The sequence below is a fragment of the Cherax quadricarinatus genome, chromosome 75 (assembly GCF_038502225.1).
Source record: "Cherax quadricarinatus isolate ZL_2023a chromosome 75, ASM3850222v1, whole genome shotgun sequence".
NCBI lineage: Eukaryota > Metazoa > Arthropoda > Malacostraca > Decapoda > Parastacidae > Cherax > Cherax quadricarinatus.
Genome location: NC_091366.1, coordinates 13,808,669 through 13,825,758, shown reverse-complemented (window position 1 = coordinate 13,825,758; position 17,090 = coordinate 13,808,669). Strand labels below are relative to the sequence as shown.

General features: G+C 36.8%; 1 protein-coding gene across 1 annotated transcript in view; it reads right to left on the bottom strand.

Moving 5' to 3' along the window:
* LOC128691920 (sterol regulatory element-binding protein 1-like) overlaps window positions 1–17,090 on the bottom strand; it is a 54,531-nt gene that overhangs the window by 25,960 nt on the left and 11,481 nt on the right. Inside the window, exons 4-7 of the mRNA XM_053780900.2 lie at window positions 11,478–11,723; window positions 9,135–9,342; window positions 8,817–8,998; window positions 92–273 (exon numbers count right to left, since the gene is read on the bottom strand). Of these exons, the coding sequence (XP_053636875.2) occupies window positions 92–273; window positions 8,817–8,998; window positions 9,135–9,342; window positions 11,478–11,723 (818 nt within the window). The remainder of the gene's footprint in view (window positions 1–91; window positions 274–8,816; window positions 8,999–9,134; window positions 9,343–11,477; window positions 11,724–17,090) is intronic.

The following is a 17,090-nucleotide window of genomic DNA, read 5'->3' as shown; positions in this document are numbered from 1 at the left end:
CAGAACATTACAAAAAAGTGTTAATCATTTTTATCTCTACTTATTTTAACCTTTTATAATTTTGTTAAGAAAATATGAGCATAAAACTCACGGCTCAAGAAAAAGACCACCGGCATATTTTGCAAGCCAGCGTCCCAGGTAAAGGCGTTGTAAAACCTGTCGAATTCCTTGCCATAGGACTGAAAAGACCCTCTCCAGTAATGTGCTAGGTAAAGGTCGTCCCACTGCCATTAAAGATAATCCATACTGCTGGCAGGCACTGCTGTAGTTACCCTGTAAAAAAGTAAATGAATATATATACTTTCATGTAATTACTGTACCTATACTATGCTATATTAATGAGCCAAAATTTAATTAATGGTACATTTTGCTTAGGCAAAGAAATGCAATATACAAATAATCTGCATGTAAGAGAAAAAGTTTCTAATGTTTCGGCCTGACTTGGATCATTAACCCTTTCAGGGTTTCAGACGTACTAGTACGGCATACGCACCAGGGTTTTTGACATACTAGTACACCTAAATTCTAGTGCCCTCAAATCTAGTGAGGGAAAGCTGGTAGATCTACATATGAAAGAATGGGTCTATGTGGTCAGTGTGTGCAGTATAAAAAAAATCCTGCAGCACACAGTGCGTAATGAGAAAAAAAAAAATTTACTCTTTTTGGATGAAAACAGCGACTTTGCACTGTATTTTCGTATGGTATCTAATGTTGTATTCTAGTTTTCCTGGTCTCACTTTGTAGAATGGAAGACATATTACAGAAATTGAGATGATTTTGACTGGTTTTACAATGAAAAGTACCTTGAAATTGAGCTCAAAGTAGCAGAAATGTTCGATTTTTACCAAAGTTCAAAAGTAAACAAATCATGCTAAGCGTCCAATACATGTCAACTGGTGAGTCTAATATCCTTTCACAAGTGTGCTGATATTATTTATACCATTTCTACACTAATACAGTAGTCTGCATAACAGTAAATCTTCTATTTTTTGTGAGAATAAAAATTCAAAGTGGAAAGCAAAAGAATGTAAGAGGGTCTGGGGATGTGACTGATGAACAGAGGAAATGTTATTTTAGTGCCAGGAATGTCTTTCTTGTTTATTCTGGACCCTATTTGGAAATTGGCATCTTTTGAAATTTGTGTGAAATTGGCAAAATTGCTAAATTCTGACCACTGTATCGGATAGTTGAAATCGGTAAATGGGTGGTTTCTTGTACTCATTCAATAGAAAAAATGGAGTTCTAGCGAAATAGTTGAGTTCTGTCGACTAGTACACTGGAATTGGCCGAAAATAGGGCTGAAATTGGGCAAAATCACCGATGCGTAAACATCATCGAGACCGCTAACTTCGCGAGAGCATAATTCCTAAGTTTTCCATCAAATTTCATACTTTTGGTGTCATTATGATCGGGAAAAGATTCTCTATCTTTTCATAAGAAATTTTTTTTTTTTTTTTTTGAAATTTGGGCGACAATGAGAACAAGCCTGGGAGAGGGCCTGGGGACCCTGAAAGGGTTAACTAGTCACACTAACGCATGAAGGAGAGGAAGCCAGTATATATACGAGAAGAGGGCAGGGACTGGACAAACAAATGCCAGGTTGTTTGCATTTATGTGGTTTCCCCCAAAATAAAACCAGTTTGTCCAAACTATTGGCAAAATTTTAAACAAAACTGTCCACCATAACCCAAGTATCTAAATATAGATTTTATACATAATTTATAAAAAACATTAAATTTACTTAAATTAATTTATTAACATACCGACCGTATCCTACTGAGGTAGGGTGACTTTCACCATCACTCGCACCATCACCGTTTTGCCAAACTGGCACCAACATACAACTTAGATGCCCATCCAAATTATAATATCCCCACCCCTCTTTCAGAGTGTAGGCACTGTACCTCCCTCCTCCAGGACTCAAAGTCCAGCTAACAATTTCCCTGAATCCCTTCATAAATGTTACCTTGCTCACACTCCAATAGCACGTTAAGTACTGTTAAAATTAACAAAAATATTGAGATGATTTTGGGAGGGAGATCTGCCTTCAGATAATTTAGGGTAAACAATTAGGGTTAATAGTATAAAATTTGAATATCTGTCATTTTTTTTTATTAACAAGTCGGCCGTCTCCCACCGAGGCAGGGTGACCCAAAAAGAATGAAAATCCCCAAAAAGAAAATACTTTCATCATTATTCAACACTTTCACCTCACTAACATATAATCACTGTTTTTGCAGAGGTGCTCAGAATACAACAGTTTAGAAGTACGTATATACGTATAAAGATACACAATATCCCAAACCCCTCCTTTAATTGAAGAAGTTGCCTACTTCAAAGATTAAGGAAATGTGTGCAATGTGGCTTAAAGTGCAAACCTTTTTTGATGAAAAATCACCCTGACACAGCTACTGCAAGCCGTGTTGGCAACCTGTACACTGACAATGTTGTGAAACACTTTAGGAATGTCATAAAGGAACGGGAGGTAGAGGCCTCTATGAACAGATATGTTGTGCGACAGAGGTCCAGTGACTCTCAAGCTGGTCCTAGTGGCATTAAAAGAAGAAGAGAAGTAACCCCAGAAAAGGACTTGCCACCTCAAGTCCTTATGGAAGGGGATTCCCCTTCTAAACACTTACACCATCAACACTCTCCCCTCCTCCCATCCCATCAATCATCACCAGATCTTCAATAAAGGTAAGTGTCATGTAACTGTGCATGTCTTCTTCAGTTTGTGTGTATTAAAATTAATATTTCATGTGGTAAATTTTTTTTTTTTCAATACTTTGGGGTGTCAGGAACGGATTAATTTGATTTCCATTATTTCTTATGGGGAAAATTAACTCGATTAACAATAATTTTGATTAACGATGAGCTCTCAGGAACGGATTAATATCATTGGTCGAGGGTCCACTGTACTTTCATACATTCCCCTCTGTCTCCATAGATAACGTTTTTTGTCTCCACATATACCTCAACACACCACTCACTTTTCTTCCTTCATCATTTCTATGATTAACCTCATCCTAGAAAGTAGAAAGGTAGGAATAGTTAGTGGTATGGGTTTTGGCAGGAAAACAGTGAAGTCCCAGTGTAGTAATATTACGAGTTCTAGGGGAACTAGTAATAAGCAGAACGAGGTAGATATTGAAAAGCCAGGGACTCTGGGTGATAAGGACAGTAATAGGTTTAGTAGAAAAACAGAAATGAGCAGGAAGGGTAAAGAGAAAGGAGAGTCTTTCAATGTTTATTATGCTAATTGCCGTAGTGCTAGGAATAAGATGGACGAGTTGAGATTAGTTGCTAGTGCAGGTAACATTGATGTATTTGCCTTAACTGAGACGTGGTTTAATTCAAAAAGTCGGGACATGCCTGCGGAATGTCATATTCAGGGTTTTAAATTGTTCCAAGTAGATAGAAGTATCGGGAAGGGGGGTGGGGTGGCATTGTATGTCCGAGATCGCTTGAACTGTTGCATAAAAACGGGTATTAAGTCTGTTTGGATAGAATTTTCAGAGGGGCATGAAAAACTGATTTTAGGAGTGATATACCATCCCCCAAACTTAGATAGGGACCAAGGGAGACTACTATGGGAGGAAATTGTTAAGGCCACAAGGCACGGTAATGTAGTAATTCTAGGAGACTTTAACTTTAGTCATATTGATTGGAATTTCTTGACTGGGAATTTAGAATCATACGACTTCTTAGAAGTAGTTCAGGATTGTTTTTTGAAGCAGTTTGTGACAGAACCTACAAGGAGAAATAACCTGCTTGACTTAGTTATGGCAAACAATGAATCCCTTGTTAATAATTTAGAAATTTCAGAGGAACTGGGTGCTAGCGACCACAAATCAATTACATTTAACATTGAATGGAAGCACGATAGTAGCGATAACTCAGTAACAGTCCCAGATTTTCACTTAGCAGATTACGATGGGCTTAGAGAACACTCATCATCTGTTGACTGGGGTAACGAAGTGAGATATCAATATGACAGTTTTCTGAACACTATACATGCTGCTCAAAGAATGTTTATCTCATATAAAGAAATTAGATCAAATAGAAATGACCCAAAATGGATGAATAATAGGCTCAAATATCTACTAGGGCATAAGAAAGGAATTTATAGGCGTATCAAAAGAGGTGAGGGTCATCTTATGAATCAGTATATTGACATTAAGAGGGACATTAAAAAGGGGATAAGAAAATCTAAAAGGGACTATGAAATTAAAGTTGCTAGGGATTCTAAAACTAACCCAAAAAGTTTTTTCCACGTCTATAGAACAAAAGTTAGAGATAAGATAGGTCCCCTTAAAAATAACTATGGGCACCTTACTGACAAAGAGAATGAAATGTGCTCGATTTTTAATAATTATTTTCTCTCAGTTTTTACACAGGAAGACACTAACAATATTCCAGTAATTAATTTTTATAGTGGGCTAGAAGAAGATAAATTATGTAACATCACAGTCACTAGTGAAATGGTTGTGAAGCAGATAGACAGACTGAAGCAAAATAAGTCCCCGGGTCCTGATGAGGTTTTTTCAAGGGTTCTTAAGGAATGCAAAATGGAACTCTGTGAACCATTAACTAATATTTTTAATTTATCTCTTCAAACAGGTGTAGTGTCTGATATGTGGAAGATGGCTAATGTAATTCCTATTTTTAAAACAGGGGACAAGTCGTTACCGTCAAATTACCGCCCAATAAGCCTGACCTCAATTGTAGGCAAATTACTAGAGTCAATTATAGCCGAGATTATAAGAAGCCATCTCGATAAGCATAGCTTGATTAACGATACTCAGCATGGATTCACAAGAGGCCGGTCTTGTCTAACTAATTTATTAACTTTCTTCAGTAAAGCTTTTGAGGCTGTTGACCATGATAAAGAATTTGATATTATTTACTTAGATTTTAGTAAGGCTTTTGATAGAGTTCCGCACCATAGACTGTTAAAGAAAGTGGCAGCTCATGGCATTGGGGGAAAAGTGCTCTCGTGGATTGAGTCATGGTTCACTGACAGGAAGCAGAGTGTCCATAAATGGGGTTAAATCCGAGTGGGGATCTGTAACAAGTGGCGTTCCACAGGGATCAGTCTTGGGCCCGTTGTTGTTTATAATATATATCAATGATCTTGATGAGGGAATTACTAGTGATATGAGCAAATTTGCCGATGACACAAAGATAGGTAGGATAATTGATTCAAACGTAGATGTTATGGAACTTCAGGAGGATTTAAACAAACTCTATTCTTGGTCAGAAAAGTGGCAGATGCAGTTCAATGTAGATAAATGCAAGGTTCTGAAGCTTGGGAGTGCCCATAATCCTAGTACTTATAAGTTAAATGATGTAGAACTTAGCCATACAGATTGCAAAAAGGACTTGGGGGTTATGGTGAGCAGCAACCTTAAACCAAGACAGCAATGCCTAAGGGTACGTAATAAGGCAAATAGATTACTGGGATTTATATCAAGAAGTGTAAGCAACAGAAGTCCAGAGGTCATACTGCAGCTTTATACATCATTAGTAAGGCCTCACCTAGATTATGCAGCTCAGTTCTGGTCTCCATATTACAGAATGGACATAAATTCGTCAGAAAACATTCAGCGTAGGATGACTAAATTAATACATAGCATTAGAAATCTTTCTTATGAAGAAAGATTGAAGACTCTTAAGTTACATTCACTTGTTAGACGAAGAATGAGGGGAGACCTGATCGAAGTGTATAAGTGGAAGATAGGTATTAATAAAGGGGATATTAATAAGGTCTTGAGGATGTCTCTCCAAGAGAGAACCTGCAGTAATGGATTTAAATTAGATAAGTTTAGATTTAGAAAGGACATAGGAAAGTATTGGTTTGGAAATAGGGTAGTTGATGAGTGGAACAGTCTACCTAGTTGGGTTATTGAGGCTGGGACTTTGGGTAGTTTCAAATTTAGGTTGGATAAGTACATGAGTGGGAGGGGTTGGATTTGAGTGGGACTTTCACATCAGAGCTTATTTCTTGGGTGGCATTGAAAATTGGGTTGGGCAAATGTTTTGTTAGTGGGATGAATTGTAAAGGACCTGCCTAGTATGGGCCAACAGGCCTCCTGCAGTGTTCCTCCTTTCTTATGTTCTTATGTTCATAAATCCATGCGCTGACACGTCAACTCCCAAATATCTGAAAACATTCACTTCTTCCATACTCCACCTCTCCAATTTGATATCCAAGTTTTCTTTATCTAAATCATTTGATACCCTCATCACCTTACTCTTTTCTATGTTCACTTTCAACTTTCTACCTTTACACACACTCCCAAACTCATCCACTAACCTCTGCAATTTTTCTTTAGAATCTCCCATAAGCACAGTATCATCAGCAGAAAGTAACTCAATTCCCATTTTGTATTTGATTCCCCATAATTTAATCCCACCCCTCTCCCAAACACCCTAGCATTTACTTCTTTTACAACTCCATCTATAAATATATTAAACAACCATGGTGACATTACACATCCCTGTCTAAGACCTACTTTTACCAGGAAGTAGTCTCCCTCTCTTCTACACACCCTAACCCGAGCCTATCCTCATAAAAACTCTTTACAGCATTTAGTAACTTATTACCTACTCTGTATACTTGCAACATCTGCCACATTGCTCCCCTATCCACTCTATCATATGCCTTTTCTAAATCCATAACTGCAATAAAAACTTCCCTACCTTTATCTAAATACTGTTCACATATATGCTTCAATGTAAACACTTGATTTACACATCCCCTACCCACTCTAAATTCTTTCAATAATAATCCTACCGTACACTTTTCCTGGTATACTCAGTAAACTAATTCCTCTATAATTTTTACAATCTCTTTTGCCCCCCTTCCCTTTATATAAACTATACATGCTCTCTGCCAATCCCTAGGTACCTTCCCCTCTTTCATACATTTTTTTTTTTTCCAACAAGTCGGCCGTCTCCCACCGAGGCAGGGTGACCCAAAAAAGAAAGAAAATCCCCAAAAAGAAAATGCTTTCATCATCATTCAACACTTTCACCACACTCACACATTATCACTGTTTTTGCAGAGGTGCTCAGAACACAACAGTTTAGAAGCATATACGTATAAAGATACACAACATATCCCTCCAAACTGCCAATATCCCAAACCCCTCCTTTAAAATGCAGGCATTGTACTTCCCATTTCCAGGACTCAAGTCCGACTATATGAAAATAACCGGTTTCCCTGAATCATACAATTATTAAACAAAAATACCAACCACTCTAATGCTATATATCCCCCTGCTTTTAACATTTCTATCATGATCCCATCAGTTCCAGCTGCTTTACCCCCTTTCATTCTACATAATGTCTCATGCACCTCCCCCACACTTGCATAAAAAAAAACATTTTTAGTTTTGGTGACCTCATACTGACAGTATGAAACATTTTGGCTCTCAAATTCTATAAAAAAATAATAATTTTAATACCAAAACTGCCTTATGTTCCAAACGAGAGCAAAAATTCTAAATAGGATTTTTTATATCACTAATTCTAAAATTCAGAGAAAGGCAATGATTTCAGATTTTTTTAAATCTGGAATTCAATCAAACTCTAAGTTTTCCATATAAAATTCATGTTTAATTTTAGATAAGTCTCCCTAATCTAGTTTTTTAAATAAGCAAGACATCTGAGATTTTTGTTCAGAACTATTGTTATGAGATTTATGCGCATAACAGCAGGCAACGTACTCTCCTCACACACCAAGTGTCTGTGATTCAATCCCTGGCAAGGGAGGAAATGTTGAGCATATTTCCTTACACCTGCTACTCCTGTTCACCTACCAGTAAATAGGTACCTGGGTGTTAGTCGACTGATGTGGATGGCATCCTGGGGAAAAAGATTGAGGGATCACAATGGAAATAAGACAGACAGTTCTCAATGACACACTGACTTTCTTGGGTTATCCTGGATGGCTAACCCTCTGGGTTAAAAATCCTAACAAATCTTATCTTAACTTCATATTAAAATATACAGTACAATGTATTATTAAAATTCTCAAAAAATTATGCATGTCCTTTTGGGATGCAGTATTAACCATGTCATAGTATTAGATAGTAACAATGCCAATTAAGTATTCTAGCAAAAGAACAATTTTAAGCATCAAACTGCAGTGGCCTAGGAATTCATGAAATGAATATATTTTCACTTTCCTCATGAACACAACCAAGTGTTCAAGATTTTTGCATTATTTTTAAGACAACGATTTCTTAAAAGCGTTTTAATTTTTGGGTCACCTTGCCCTGACAAGTGATGGCAGTTGATTAAAAAACAAAGAAAAAAAAAAAAATCTTACAAGCAAGCACATTTTCCTACCCATTTAATTTAATGCAGCTGTAAATGTATATCTCTGAACTGTTTACTCTAACACATTCACCATCATTCATTCAATGGTTGTCTTGCCAAAAATGTGCTGATATTACAGTTTATATGACCATCTAAACTGCAACATCCTCATCCCCTCCTTTAGGCTCTCCTGGCCATTTTATCCATTCAAGAGCAGTAATGCAAATTAATATACTACTCCAAGCATACAATAACAATACTAGTTTTACTCTTGGTTACAGTAATTGGTAGAATCTGGTCTGACAAAGTTTCAAAAACTCTATTCGCTATTACTGTGGCTTTTCTTTGTGCAAAGCTTACCACTAGCCTTTCTTAAAAAATAAATTATGCATTTATTATATCTTCTGCTATAATAATGTTTTTTGACAGAATCTCAGCAAAATATATTGTAATTTAAAAATTTGCTTGAGAATTAATTTCACTTACACTACCTTGGCCATGTCAACGTCTGCTTGTTTACGATGACGCCAAAATATCTCTGCTATACTTGACTTTCTCCTCGTGACTGGTTCTCCATAGACAAATATTCTAACAAGAAACATGGCAGCTATGACAAAATTAACCATCCACACCATAAAGGAGGAATACAGAACACTCTGAATGGAGAAGTTACCTGAAATTAGATAACAGTATTATCAACCAAATTTTCACAATTCCATCCTTTAAATTTTTTTACATGGCATTAAAAATATACATACAATGAATGCAAATATACTGCACATTTTGGAAAAATAAAAGGAGCAACTTACTTTCAACTGGACCCATCTCAAGAATTGTTCTTCCAGGAACTTCATCATATGGCAAAGAATTTCTGTGTGCAAAATGTTTGGTGAAGATGGCAGTGGGGTTGAAAACAAGGACCGAAAACATCATCGCACATAACAATAGGCGGGAAGTATCCGCCATCGACCGCTTCACTGTTACGAATGAGGGGCTACTACCTGGCGACGGTACCTCCTGAATTATAAATAAAAAAATTTATTACATTGCTCTTAAAGTCAAACTTTGCAGCCACTCATTTACTATTATTTACTAATAAATACAATTTCCACCTTAATTATAGAAGACAAAGGAATAATTTTACATAGCAAATGAGTACTCCCAATTTTAGACCTATAAACCAAACGTCACAGTCAGATGAATACCCTCAAAGAGAAAAGATATAAGACAGGCCCATCCATTAACCATCTAAGAATAATTTTTTTTAAGGGGGAAACAAGTGGTAGAATAACATAACACATTATGTTGAGCATTTTCATACAATACACCAGCATACTTGATCAAAAAATAAAATGAAAGGGAATGTGAAAATTTCCTCCAAAACTTGTTTTTAAAAATAAACTTTTCTTAACCAAATTGTACCAAACAAAAAATTACACTTACATTGAATGACCCATATATGAAGAGTAAATGCATTTGGCAGAGTAACATAAGAAAAATATAAACTGGGAGGTAGAGTGATGACATATGTACACACCATTAACAACGCTTGAGGGGTGGCTGTGTGCCCCCTAGTTCCTTCTTTCCTCTAACAAACACTACATTTATTGCCCCTTCATGCACTGATGGTACAAGTTCTGGACAATTTAAATGTGATGAAGTGAAGGCTGTTGCTGTTGGCAGCCCAATGATCTACATAGCCATTACAATAAAACTGATTTGGCATTTCAAAAGTAGTGGTCCAGTTTCCTCTTGAAAACTTTTACACTTATTCCAGCAATATTTCTGATATCTTCTCATAGCAGGATGAATAACCTTGTGCCACAGTTGCTGAAATATTGTTATCTTATTGTGCCCATGGTGCCTTTGCTTTTTACTGGGTCTACTTTACATTTTCTTCCACATCTGTCCCCTGTACATTGTGACAGTAGTGCAGACTTTGGATTAGGCCCTCAAGTACAGTCTATGTATAGATTAATGTGCATCTACCTCGGCTTTGCTCGCTCCAAAGACTAAATTCAAAATATGTACAGTACTTTAAGGAGTTTCCAGTAGTTTAAACACTTTACTGGCTTTGTGCAGGCAGTAAATGATCTCTTATCTTCCCAGGTCTGATACTTCTCCTGCCTTTATTAATATTATATTTACATTGAAGTACTAAATCTGTAGGGGTCATGTAGCAGCTGGGAATATGGAAGGCATTTATGTTCAATTCAAAGAGGAGGAGGTCATGTCAAATTCCTTGCATCAAAAGCCCTTCACCAACATTAAGAAACCTCCCTCGAGAGATCTGCTTTAAAAGGAACCATCAATACCAAACAATATTTTAGGTCAGCTTCATTGGCTCTATACAATAGTATACAATCTCTGTACCTTTCCCTGCTCTAGTGTTCCTGTTTCTCCCACCTTGATCAAGAAATGTGGAGTTTTTAAATTAACATTTTTGGGGAGAGTGTTCTGACTTTTTAATTTCTGGTATATTAAATACAGTATATAGTACTGATGTTTAGCATGAAAATACTTAGTGATGTGTTTTATTAAACACATCATTGACTCCACAGCATCCACTTAGATGAACCTATGAACCTTGTTCAGCCGAAACTCTTATTTATTTATTTATTTATTTACTTACTGTCTTTGCAAACAGTACACTGAGATTGTGTATATACAATAGTGGGTTGCAATGCAAAGAGAGCCTCTATAATGCCTTGGCATTATGGGCCAACTTAACATTATTGGCTTACATTCTACTTAATACTAAAGAGTAGTACATCATAGTTATACAGTAGGAAAGTAATTATTTCATAGTTGTACAGTAGAATATTAAATATAAATGATCAAAATTTGTATAATACAAAGACGTCTATTAGAGCCATTTTTAAGGAAATCAGATCAATTATGACCACATTTACTAGTTCCATTGATTCAGTCTGATCATTCACTGAGGCTTTACTTACATTCTGAAGAATTTATTACATTTATCTAAAATTTTTGTTAATTTCTTTATTCACAATTCTCAAGCTGAAATTCTTTTCTCCCTGGAATATCTCACTTATGAAAATTTGAAACTTTGAAAGTTTCTCAAAACTCAACCTATTCATTAAGTGTGTCTGCCTGTACATACCTAATAATAAAACAAAAATAAAACTTACCTCTTCTTTTATTTCCATTTTTTCTGATTTAGGTGATGGCGGCAGTGAAGAATCCGAGAGAGGTGACCTAGCAGGTGAGGAAATGTCTGATGGAGGAGGGGTGTACGGTCCAACCAAAAGATCTGTGATCTTCTGGTTACCGTCACGCATTCGATAAGTGTTCAGCTCAGTTCTTAATCTAGCATTTTGTGTCTGCAGGTACCTTATGTAGTCAATTGCCTTTTTCAAAATTTGAGATTTGTGAAGCTGAAAGAGTTATAAATAATTTACACTTGCACAAATATTACCAAAATTGATTTTATCATCTATAACTACAAATATTTATTCAGACCTAAGCACTAATGTGAATGTACTTGTACAAGGTACAAATTTAAAATAATTTTTTTGAGACAATACTAACTTTATGTAGAATAGGCAAACTTATTTATTCAATTCACAAAGGACATACAGTGCTAGTTTATTAATGCAACCAAAATAGCTTATGTTGTCAACTATGTTTTTATGAGAACTATCATTTATTATTTTTTATCAATGACCATTTCTTACAACAGTGGTGTGCTCCTCCACCTCCCAAGAAAAAAGACATTTACCATCATATTTAATATATGTTTTGCCAGAAGTGTCAATATAATATTTACAATAATGGTATACAATACTGACAAACAGACAAGATATGTGGAACAGTTAGGTTTACTTATTCCAAAATGTTTCTCCTACACACAGTAGAAGGCAAACAAGGAGACAGTAGAAGCAGTGGAGGTAAAGATGATGTAATCAGTCCAGCAACCTTATAGTAGTAGTTTAACCCTTTCAGGGTCCAAGGCCCAAATCTGGAGTCACACACCAGTGTCCAAGAATTTTCAAAAAAAAAAATTTTTATTTTTTCTTATGAAATCGTAGAGAATCTTTTTGTGAAGGTAATAAAACAAAAAGTACGAAATTTGGTGAAAAATTGACGAAATTATGCTCTCGCGAATTTTGATGTGTCAGCAATACTTACGAATTGGCGATTTTGCCGACTTTGACTCCCATTTTAGGCCAATTACATTATTCCAATCAACCAAATTCTTAGCTATTTCACTAGTATTACTTCTATTCTATCGAATGAGCACAAGAAATCGCCAAGTCAACTGTTTCAACTACAAAATAAAGTGATCGGAAATTGTTAATTTGGCCAATTTAACACAAAGTTCAAAATATTCCAATTTCAAAATAGGGTCCAGAATAAACAATGTAGGCATTCCTGGCACTAAACTAACATTTCCTCTGTTCATTAGTTATGTTTTGAGGCTTTACAAATAAATTCCATTTTGATTTTTTATTCACATAATGAATTTTTATTCACACCAAAAAATAGAAGATTTACTGTTATGCAATACTGTAATAATTGTATAAATATCATCACCATATTTGTGAATGTATATTAGACCCACCAGCTGACGTGTATTAGACGTGTGAGGTCGTTTGTTTACTCTTGAATATCGGCAAAAATTTAACATTTCCGCTACTTTGAGCTCAGTTTCAAGCCATTTCCAGTGCTAAAACCAATCAAAATCATCTCTATTTCTGCAATATGTCTTCCATTCTATCAAATGAGACCAAGAAATTGCAAATACAACTATAAAAACATACGAAAAAACACTGCAAAGTTGCTGTTTTAATCGAAAAATCATGATTTCAGTTTTTTTCTCTCATTATACACAGTGTGCTGCAGGATCTGTTTTATGTGGTGCACATATACCACATAGATGTATTCTCTCATATCTAGGCCCAAATGTACCACTCACAGTTTATCAGAGTGAGCTGAGCTCATGGCGTAGATCTACGGTTTGGACACTCATCGTAAAGCCGCAGATCTACGGGACGGACCCTGAAAGGGTTAAGGTGGTCAGTCCCCCAGCCTGTAGAAGTATTCAATTTCACAGCCTTGAACATATCTCTAAGCTGAGGGACTGACCACCTCAAACTATGTCAAGAATGATGTATTTATAATATCATCTTTACCTCTCCAGTGCTTCTACTGTCACCACATTTGCCACCTCTGCTTCCACTAATGAAGACTACTGTGTAGGAGAAATGCTTCAGAATTATGATACCCAACTGTTGCACTTGCCAAAAGTGTTGCTAATTCAAATGACCTTCTGAACTGTAACATCCCCATCCCTCTTGTAATTCCTTTGGCAATCATCATGCATATATTCATTCTCTCTAAATAGCCACACCTTCATGGCGCTCTTCAATTTTACGAAGTCTGAGACTTTGCCACCAGTGCTCTCCTAATATAATTTTTCACTTCAACCTACTATCATTGCTAAGACCTTACAAAATACACATTCAAGTTCAACACTTAATGAACAAATTACAGTGAGGCAAAGACTGAAAACCACAGAATGTAGGTTAAACACATTTATGACTTGGCACAGAATTTACCCCTTTCAGTGGCCATCATGAAGAATTACATCATTGATGCCCAGGTCCCTGATGCAGATCTACTCAAATTCTAGCAGTTTTAAATTTAGTATGAGAGTCCTGGTAGGCCTACATATGAAAGAATGGTTCTGCAAAGTCAGTGCAAACAGTATACAAAAAATTTGAGCCCCAACAGTACACTGTGGGAACACCATATGGAGTACACTGTGGGAACACCATATGGAGTACACTGTAGGAACACCATGTGTAGTACACACTGTTCACTGTCATGTAGTCGCAAAAGCCTCACTCCTAGGCGAAATGAAAGTATTATTCTCAGTGACAGCTCTAAAATAAGGATTATGAAATCAACAAGGATTTCTTTGTTTACAGGCGTATACTGACTGAAACTGACGTTCTGGACGCCAGAAATATTGTCGAAAACCCTGATGACCCACAACTAATTCTTGATTGGTTCGTTTGAAACATGTCCACCTTTACTACAGAGTAAACAAAAGCTTATATTCTCCTGTAGCCTGGGCTCGGATATGAGTAATGATGACAGTGATGTGGATTTTAATTTTCTAGCAATCGATGACCATTCTAGTAGTGGCAGTGATTAACAATATCACCTGTGAAGTATCAATTTTTATGCAGTTATACACAATCTGGTAGTAGTATGTCTGTTCCTATCCCAAGGAGACAGTACATGTACATCCCAGGATCAAACACCAGCAACAAATAGCAATAGTGATGATGAAGTTGCATCAATTAGGATGAATAAGACTGTTTGCAATGGCACCACCGCATGAGACAGTAGGTAGTGACAAGATGTACAGCACCAGCCCAGGCTGGGAGGTATGGCCCACACTCAACATTCCAATAACCCACAGCCACCTCCACTACTCACACCACCACCACAATCAGCTGCTAATATCCAGCACTACCCACCAGAACACATCTGGGACAGGCAGGAAAATGCAAATTTTGTGGCCAATCACCATCAATTTGATGACACAGTTGAATCCTGCCCAACTGTACCCTCACGAACGATGCCAATGAACATCAATTCTTTGAACTATTTTTTAATCAACCCCTGATGGAAATTACAGTGAGGGAAACCAACAAGATAGTTTCAGTATCCAATGGCAAACACGATGGTTTCAAGACAATCACACCTACACTGGTGGAAGGACAAGTGTGGCTCAGATGGTTCTCTTGTTTGCCACAATAATGCTTATGCCCCATATGTATAAGCATATTATTCAATCATGCTGGTCCAGCCTTCAGTGATCACATCCTTGCTGTTATATATGCTACACCAAAAGACAAAACATGGCCTGGCAGAAACAATGTTATCAAGATTAGGGATGTTTTTTTCATGCATCTGAAACAAAGTTCAGTATGTGTTTTTATCCATTCAAGAACCTTGTCATCAATGAGTCTTTTGATACCTTTCAAAGGTAGACTGTCAGTTAGGCAGTATATATCAAGCAGGAGGAACTGCCTTGGTATCAAGGTGTTTGTGCTGTGTGATTGTGAAACTGGCCTGGTACTGGGTCTGATTGTGTACACAGGAAGCTAAATAATGAAAGAAACCATAAAGTTATTGGATATCTCAGGTAGTACACAGGCAACTTACTCGGTGATTCCTGCATGTGAACATGATAAGCGTGTGCCCAGATTCAACACAGGCATTGATACCAGTGAAGTGGAGGTGTTTAATGCTAATATTATGGCATTACAGTGGCATGGCAAACGTGATGTGATATCGATGACATCAATTCACCACAACGAAATAAAAAACACTGAAAGGGTGAATACACACATCCATGAACCCATTTTGAAACCTGTGGCTGTCATTGATTACACCACCAATATGCATTTGGTTCACAAATGTGACATGAAGATTGGGTTTGCTGATTGTGTCTGCAAGAGCTGTAAGTGGTACATGAAACGTCTTCCTTTTTGTGGACAGTGAATGCTCAATGCATATATGTACCAGAGATGATGATTGACAACAGATCACTGCATGCCCACTTTTGTTTGTCATCAGGCAAATAATACATAAATACCAGGTCACAACACCTGCACCCCCGATCTGATCACCAACTACCCTCTTGTTTGAGGCATGGTGATTTTTTTCTAACAAGACTTCCTACTCCAGACAGGATGTTATGTTTGTGCACATACAAGACACATAGCAAAGTGTAGACACACATTTTGTGTGTGAGGAGTGTAAAATAGCTGTGTATGAAGCCATGTTTCAAAGAGTTCCACAGATTGCAACAGTTCTAGGAATATGACCTCAGCCTGTATACACCCAGGGAAGTACTCCTGTCCTGCCAAATGAGTGTGAAACACAAACCTGTAATTGTTTTATACAATGTGGTGTCCTTCTTTGTCTCATAAACATGCAAGATAACTGGTACATCTAGCTACTTCTACTCAGATCACATGACATGTGCATGTACACGCATGCATACACGTTCATCTGAGTTTTCTTCTATTTTCTTAATAGTTCTTGTTCTTATTTACTTCCTTTCATCCCCATAGGGAAGTAGAGAAGAATTCTTCCTCTGTAAGCCATGCATATTGTAAGAGGTGACTAAAATGCCAGGAGCAAGGGGGCTAGTAACCCCTTCTCTTGCATAAATTACTAAATATAAAAATATTGGCAGTTTGGAGGGATATGTTGTGTATCTTTATATGTGTATGCTTCTAGACTGTTGTATTCTGAGCACCTCTGCAAAAACAGTGATAATGTGCGAGTGTGGTGAAAGTGTTGAATGATGATGAAAGTATTTTCTTTTTGGGGATTTTCTTTCTTTTTTGGGTCACCCTGCCTCGGTGGGAGACGGCCGACTTGTTGAAAAAAAAAAAAAAAAAAAAAAAAATAAGGAAAACTTTATGAGAAGATTTCTTTTTCAGGTCACCCTGCCCCAGTGGAAGACAGCCAAGTGTTAAAAAAAATTACAACAGTAGTAATGTTAAAAATTTGTACCTGTGTGTGTGTGTGTTTTTAGGTTGTGCAAACTTGGCTTGTAAAGAATATAGTGATGACATTAATGTAGGCACTGTGTTAAACACAATGGGTGGATATATGTATATTGTGCATAATATGGTTCTCATGGGCCATGAAAGTTACTGGAAAATATAATAAATTAGAAAACTCCACAAAAAAGTGAAAATGTGGGGTGCTTG